Source organism: Cyprinodon variegatus, unplaced genomic scaffold, assembly GCF_000732505.1.
Source record: "Cyprinodon variegatus isolate N-32 unplaced genomic scaffold, C_variegatus-1.0 Scaffold1760, whole genome shotgun sequence".
Classification (NCBI taxonomy): domain Eukaryota; kingdom Metazoa; phylum Chordata; class Actinopteri; order Cyprinodontiformes; family Cyprinodontidae; genus Cyprinodon; species Cyprinodon variegatus.
Window position 1 is genome coordinate 53198 of NW_015152213.1, and position 8397 is coordinate 61594.

At 39.2% G+C, this 8397-nt stretch overlaps 1 protein-coding gene across 1 annotated transcript in view; it reads right to left on the reverse strand.

The window, feature by feature from the left end:
• LOC107104482 (zinc finger FYVE domain-containing protein 16-like) overlaps positions 1–8397 on the reverse strand; it is a 42980-nt gene that overhangs the window by 9250 nt on the left and 25333 nt on the right. The window contains exons 11-13 of the mRNA XM_015404480.1: positions 6978–7128; positions 6823–6903; positions 3676–3838 (exon numbers count right to left, since the gene is read on the reverse strand). Of these exons, the coding sequence (XP_015259966.1) occupies positions 3676–3838; positions 6823–6903; positions 6978–7128 (395 nt within the window). The remainder of the gene's footprint in view (positions 1–3675; positions 3839–6822; positions 6904–6977; positions 7129–8397) is intronic.

Sequence of the window (8397 nt, forward strand, 5' to 3'; positions counted from 1 at the left end):
GCTTTGAGTAAAACTTGCTTATTGAAAATTTAAAAAGCCCCTTTAACCAGGGGTCTTCAACGTTTTCCAGACCAAGGACCCCTAAATGATGGCGAGATGGAGCGGGGACCCCCTAATTATATATATTATATGAAATTGTTATTTTATAATTGTGTTACATCAAACTGGTCCTATAGTCACTCTTACAGATGGAGTAATGTAACGAAAGTAATTTCTCCCTGGGATTATTTAAGTATTTCTGATTCCTGGTTGATGGAACAGGTGTTGTGAATGAAACGGTGCCCAGCTTGAAAGAGCTCCTGTGTGTCACTGCAGTGAGCTTTGATGACTGAAAGACATCTTCTGCCTCCATTTATCTGTTTACTACAGTGGGTTGAGTTGATGTTAAAGTGTATTTAGAGAACTTTCAATTAGTGGAATGCAGGGGGGAATATAAAAAAAAATTTGCGACCCCCATGCAGTACCTCTGAATATGTTGCAGCATCATATTAGGTGTGTAAATCACATCCATCATGGCGATTCAATTCAGTATCGATTTCCTGACCCAGCGATTCGATTATTTTCGATACTCAAGAATACACCACGATACGATTCGATTAATTTGTTCTTTTTTTTTTTATAAATCAATGAAAGCTGTAATATCGTTACACATTTTTTTTGAGAAACAACAGCAAATACCAGAAGTAGAAAAGTTGCACTCCACCTATTCCTATTAAAGCCTCATTCACTGAAAAATAATAATACCCCTGTGTTATAGATTCTGAAAGGCCTTGCATCAAAAAATACTGCACATAATCAGTGCAATGAGTGCAATTCAATACCTCGGCTCCAGACGTCCCGCCCCCTCCACAGACGCTCCGCTGCTCCTCTCCCAAATTGTAGCTGACCGCAGACAGGAGGCCGGCTTGTTTTGTTTTTATGACCGAAATTGCGGAAAACAACTCATGAAGTTTGTCCCGCTAGAAGAGCAAGGTGCGTGAGAAAGCTGGGACCCTTTTTCCAGCTGGATCTCCGCTCTTTTTGGCCCTTATGTCCCTCCGTCGTCGGACTAAACTTGCCCCCACTTCCTCTCCGCCTCGGCCATATCTAGACCCACAGCGTGTAGCACAGACCACGCTACAATATTGAGCATAATTTAAAAATGTCTATGTCAAGCTCACTGCGCGCACTACTGCAGGAGTATAACCAGGAAGCGAGGTAGGAGGGCAAAATAGGTTTAGCGCCACCGCAGCACGGGAGGGAGAATAACGTCCAGGAGCAAATGGATAAAAATAGACTGGATGAAAAAAACAAACATGAATCGATTCTCTTGCGGACGTATCGATACATCGGATCGTCGGCTGTTGGATCGATGCATCGATACAAAACGATTATCATTAACACCTCTACATCCAATGAATATGCTGGGACATTCTGGTCAGTAGGGGTTTGTGTTGTTTCTCAGGTTTAGTATAAAGAAATAACTGAAGGTAAGGAGAGACTGGAGAACAGTCTCGAGCTCACAAAGGAGCAGCAGGGAAATCAGAACCAACGGCCGGCTAAGGAAGATATCGGAGAAGTCCGCCGGGGGAGAGAGCCAGAGCCAGAGCCAGAGAGACGGCGGCGGCTGGACTGGAGCTAAGGAAGGAAGACCAACACTCCCTCTAGGCAAAATAAATATAGATTTTTCTTAAGCCACCTATAAACGTCTTCAGAGCATCCCATACTTCCTCCTTTGTCAGTGTGTTTTGCAGGTGCAGCGGCTCCTGCAAGGTAAAGGTTGATTCTTTTTCTTTCAGAATGAAATAGGAATCTTCAGTCTGACATGTTTACATGAAATCATTTTAATCTGATTATTTGTATCCATATGTAGCTACGGTATTCCCAGTGCTGTTCCAGTCTGATCCTTCTTGGAATCAAATATTTTTTGTCATTTTTCTAACCATATTTTTTCTTCATTATTTCCACACTTCGTGTCACTACCTGATCCGTCACGGAAGCACGATCCATACCATCAGTTCATTTAGACAACCAGATAAACATCCGGGTCGTCCTCGGTTTTAATTTGTAATAAATACCCAAGTTACCCTTTTTCTCTCCCCAAAAATAGAAACTACGTAAAAGTAAAAAAAAAAAATCCACTGGACTTGGTTTCCCAGATTTAAAGACGTTTCTCTTCCCCTCCAGGAAGCTTTCTCAATTCAAATGTCTGGATCTGCAGTGAGTTTGAATCTTTATAGAGACAAGACCTTGTATTGCTTGGAAACATGCAAATTGAGACCGATGAATGGGTCGTTTAGTTCCATTGTTAGCCTGTAATATCTGAAACCTGTCAATAATTCTGAAGGTCGGTCATTAAAGGGGGTGATTGTCGTTAAAGGGGGGGGTTGAATTGAGAAATCTTCCTGGAGGGGAAGCGAAATGTCTTCAAATCTTGGAAACCAAGTCCAGTGGATTGTTTTTTAAACTTTTACGGAATAACTATGAACTGGATGATTAAAAATCTTCAGCAAAAATAGAAACTGTACTAAACTATAATGTGTTAAAGGTTAATAATGTATTTCCTGAGAAAATAAATGCCTTAAAATTCTTTCTGTTTTATCACTCGTCTGTGCTGGAAATGGGAAAGTACAAGAAGTACTTTCTTCCCTAAAATGAGGAATGTTGAGCATAATGTGAAGTTATACTTTGGTTCTGGTTTAATAAGGAAATAAGGAAATCTTTTAGCAGCAGCATCAAATTGGGAAGAATGTCAAAGTGGACTCAGGTTGCTGATTGGTGGAGCTGGCCGGCTGTCATATGGTGGTTAAAGCTTTCAACTTTATTTTCATAATATCATGACTTTATTCTCAAAATTAAATAAGAAAAAAAACTCTAGCCTGGCCCTAATACTCCGTCGTAGGAAACACGCCTGTTAAGGTAGTTTAAAGTCTATTTTTCGTACAAAACTAAAGTTTTCAAAAAGTTGCTTGATCTGACAGAACACCTGACTGCTCTGATCATGTCCCATGATGATGTCAGAGAAGCTGTTATAATGGAGAAAATGTAAAAAGGATCAATTTGTCTCAGAAAAGATGTTTTAAAGATGCGTATTAGCATTCTTTATTGATTTAACAACAGAAATAAGCACTTTTAGTGCAATTATTTAAATAATTTATGGGAACCTGGATGAATATCTGCTTGCACGTGTGCAAATGAGCCGTTGGTATGGATTGGGCTTCTAGGACGGAGTGGGTAGTGACACTTCACTGAATAAATGCTAACTGGCTTAGCCGCAGTAGGCTACTCCCTTGTTTACTCGCTGAACACGTGCTGTGTGGGCCATCCTTTGTTGTGAATATAAACAGGGGACAGATCTGAGCGCTCCCACTTGATTCAAACAGCCCAAATGGTGTCTGCAGTGGGAACGGGCCTTAGAATCAAACCAAGTCTGTGGAGGTTAGCCCTGCTGGAGGATCATTTAGTTCATTATTCCTTTTATCTCGTATCATTAGCTGGATAATAGTACACTTGTAAAAAATGCAACCCCTTTTGACATTTACTCAATCATATTTAGTTATTTTAACACAATTTTTTATGTCCTACCCTGCTAACATGAAACAATTGTCTTAAAGTAACTAAATATGATTAAGTAAATGCCAAAAACGGTTGCAATATTTGTTTCAGTGTAAAGCTGCAGAGTAAATGTTCCAATACCCCGAGTTAACAGGCGAGGACCAGTCAACCCAGCGAACCGTGACGTTCTCTTTGACTTCCCCGCCGTCATTCTTGCCGCAGGGTATGTCGAAGTCTGTCTGCTCCCTCAGGGCGGAGCGCAAAGACTCCATGGTTTCCGGTGGGATTTGAACCATCAACCCATCTGAAAAGAAAAATAACCAGACATAGAGGCATATGGAGTGACTTTTGTTTCATTACTGTTCCAAACACAGAACATGTTTTGTAAATGAAAACTGTTTTTCCACTCTTCACATGTCTGACTCCCCTGCTTTGATTCCCATCGTGCCGAGCTTGAATGACTTCTTGCTTAAAATACGCCATTCCTCTCACATCAGTGTTGTAGTACTCGAGATCGGTCTTGGTCTCAAGACCATTTTTTGATGGTCTTGGTCTCGTCTCGGACTTGACCGCATTCGGTCTCGGTCTCGGCGCTGAGGACTCGGCATTTTATTTCAAGACCAGTCAAGACCAAAACTGTGGAAATAACGCTAATTATCAGAATATTATCAGTTTCTTTAAGATTCTTCTTTTATTGGATGATTGGATTCAAATCCAATAATAACCTGTCTCATTGGTAAATGCATGTTCTTTTTTGTTTGTTTTTTTGTTTTTACCGCTGTCACACCCACCCCCTTTCACCTGCCCGCGGGCTGCAGCACTTCGATGGAAAGTCACAAGTGGTTGTCTGAGAACGGGATAAGATGTCGGCCAAATCATCGGTTATGAAATTCGGCTATTTAAATCACAAAAAATATATTTGTAAAGCAACATTAAGAAAAAAGCATACAGCGCAATGTAAGTTCTGTAGTGCTTTACTATCAGAGACGGTAGGGACTATGTCCAACTTATTACTTAAAAGATGTTTATGTTTATTCCAGTTCTCTGTGTTAAATATCTAGGTGTTTTTATGTGAATGTGGGTCTTTTAGATCAGTTTTAGTGATTTTGATCATGTTTCACATTTTATTGTCACATACTGGCGCTGGTCTTGGTCTTGACTCGGTCTTTGACCCTAAAAGTCTTGGTCTTGTCTCGGTCTCGATACACTCTTGTCTTGGTCTCGGGTTAGGTGATCTTGACCATAACACTGCCTCACATACGTTACCTGGTACTGATTTAAGCCATCCAATAAAAACTTAACAGGACAGACAATTTTCATTGAATTTACACTTCCCCACGTTCAGATAAAAAGTTATTGGTGCATCACCCCAAGGTCTGTTTGTAGCATCGTTTTTATTGGTTCTGCTCTCAGGATGGAACTAATAATGCTTTAAGCTAAGCCGTTCAGTAGATGTCAAAAATTAATTGTGAATTATTTTACTTTTTGATATAAATTACAAAAATAAAATCCTATTTATGACCTGGTGACAATTTAAAGACCTATGAAAGACTGATTTAATACACTTAAATACCAACTAAGGCGCTATTTTTATAATAAAGTATTCAATACCTTTTAAGACTTTTTAAGGATCCGCAGGAACCCTGGATGACCAGTTTCGCCACTATACCAGCTAAGTTTCTATTTTGCATTCTGTATTTAGCTATAATAACATGTAAATGTAGTATTCATAGTTAATTCAGTGTTTCAACCAACACAATGCTGAAAAGCTCTACATATTTTTTTTTGTTTTGTTTTTCCTTCGCATGATGCGCTCACAGCCGAGTTGCTAGGTTGTTCTTATGTTTGCGATTCATTAAAATCAAAGTTTACAATCTTGTAAATTTTTGTGTGGTGGGATGATAAAGCCCTAATCATGCAAAGATTATTGTTTATAGACACTTTAAGCAGGTCCTGAAAAACTGAGGGTGTAAAACTGAGGCATTTTTTTCAGGCAGCTCAGAACGGCATCGGAAGTGAACAACATCACAGAGAAGAATGCAGAAATACATTTAGGTTTCCCAGTGAAACAAGATAATTCTTTAAAAACTGTGTTTTGGTCTGCATGGATGATGGCAGCAACATTCCTACTGTGAGGGAGCGTTTGGATTTGGCTTGATGTGAAGAGAATGTGATGAAAATGCAATTTAAATCTATGAGAATTATAAAACTCAATCTGACAAAGAGAATATATTATATTAAAGTTTTAGTGAAGCAGCTGTTCCAACGGTTGCATTTCCAAATTCTCTGTGATTGGTCGATTATCAAGAGGAGGGGATTGTTGTGGCTGAAGGATCACAAGCGAGTTTGGTTGTGGCCGGTTTGTCGGAAGCATCTTGCTAACCAGTTAGCAACTTAGTGCTAGTAGGTTCCCAATGGGAAATTCCATTGGGACCAAGTAGCACTAAATTGGTGACTTAGAAACGACACTGTCAAGGAACGCTATGGACAGAGGAAACATGCAAGAGGAGGAGAGTTTAGTGTCGGAGGTTGTGGATGAGTCTCCTCTGTCATCCATTTTTTATTTAGAGGAGGAAAGCGGGGATGAAGATGTTGTGGAAGAGGACGCCAGGGCGGCAGAAGCTTGGTTTGGTGTAGAAGGCTTCCAGCCGTACATGTTTGAGCCCTTGCCTCGCAACGCTGCCAGTTCTGTTAGCTCTACGCCTGCTGAGGACACAGACGTCCATCCCCGTGAACACTGGGACGGAACTCAATGGGAAAGGAAATTATTCTTATTTCTTACTGCAACCGTTGCGTATATTAGCTGCGACATATGACTCAAGATGACCGGAAAAATTTGATTGACAGATGACCGTTGATATTTGATTGGCCGAATTTAGGCGTTCAGGCTGACATATAACTAACTGGCCTGCATACGATAACGGAAAAACAACACCACACATTTTAAGATGGGATTTTTTTTTTGAAATAGAAATTTTCTAAATTTTGGGACAATATCCTCTGATAAAGAGTACATTTATTTACATGTTTAAGCCAGAATGATTTGACATTTAAATATGACTTTCCTTACTACTAATAAATAAAAAAATGAAATAAAAAACAAAATATGAAAAAAATCATTTGGAAACAATGATATCGAACAAAACAAAAGTTAATAAGTGAAAACCTTTCTTTAAAATGAGAAGTTTAATTTCTGTATTTTTTCTTTTTTTTCCATTAAAAAAAACATTTTCTTTGCATGCAACGATGATGGAACAAATTTTACTCCATAGAGCCAGAGCAGCTTACCTTCAACGATGCTGGACTTGGCGATAAAACCTGACGAGGCTTTTAGCGCTCCGTTAAACACCACGAAACTGGCCCCAGTCACTGTTGAAACAAAAACGTAAAAACATGATATACAGCCCAGTGCGGTGCCGACGGCTTTCCAGCGGCGCACTGACCTGTGCGAGTTTCCCCCGGCTTGCTGTTGGCTTGAGTTTGATAGTTTCCCTCCTCGTTCTGGAAACAGACGAGGTGAGAGTCAGCCTCCTGGCTGAAGCTCGCTCCGATGCTGATGACATGCTCGTTGGATGAGTTCACCACCTTCTGCATCTGTGAGAGAACACAAAGACTTAGACTTATTTTGTCATTTTGTACTTAAAAGTGTAAACAAAGAGACATTTTGTTAAGAAAACCTCTGTGGACAATTTCATTTTTTTAAGGTGCAGCCTTGAAAACAGTAAAAAAAAAATACATAAAAACGGGAATATAAACATATGACTGCATATTTAAAGTTCTAACATTTCAGTTTTTATTTCATAAAACCACTTCTGTCTCTATTTAACCATTCTACTTTTTTAAGTCTTTGGCTTCAATCACTTCAGAGGTTCATCATTTTAATGTTCGTTAAATGTTCGCCGACAATCTGACCTGCATTAACAAAACAACACTAATAACCCACAGCTATGGAGTGAATCATGTTCCACTAATATTTTATTTTTTTCACACAGACTTTTTAGTATGTTTTTGTTTTTAGATTTTACAATTTGCGATCTTTTCAAACTGCATTCCTCAGATCTACACCTCATTATTTCAAGCCCAATACAAAAGGTCTTGAGCATTCAGCTCTCTCTGGAGCTAAGGAACCACAGCGGTAGATCGGAGGAGCCCATTGTGGGAACAGCGTGACAGAGCAGGGAGATCAAGAGCCTAGATCAAGAGCTGAACGAGGCTAGCTGTGGAGGATTGAAGGAGCATGGTGAAAGATCGGGTAAGTCTGGGAAAAGGAAGCTGAGGGTGGGGGAGAGGCTACTGCTGACAGCTGTAGTTTAGAGAATGACCAGGGAGAGGCTACGACTAGCAGAGGCTGGCCGCTAGAGCAGGAGGAACCGAGTAAAAACCAGCAGGGTCCGAATAAAGAAAATCAAGAACCATTAAAAGTTCTGGAGATATTTTCAAATATTATCTGTTACTTTAAACAGAATTTAACACTGAAATAAAATGAGGTTTTTATGCATCCATGTTATACATTGACTTTTTAAATAAAGAAATATAATTTAAAAAATTGAAAATTTGTTAAGTACGACATCGGAGCCTGCTGAGTAGGGGAGTAGGGATAAAAAAAAAAATCTATTTAGCAATATATTGTGATTTTCGGCTGCCGGATATAATATTGTTCTTTCAGTTCCTAATATAAAACAAAAAACGACAATTTTTAAATAAAACAGGGTTTTCACGGGTCATTTAAAAAAATCATTAAAACTCATTAAATTATTATGTGATCAAAAATGCTTTATTTAAAATGTAAAAAAAGGTTTTTAAAAACAATTACGTCAGATATATCGCAATCTATCTCATTCCTGTATAAACCCTGTAAAACAA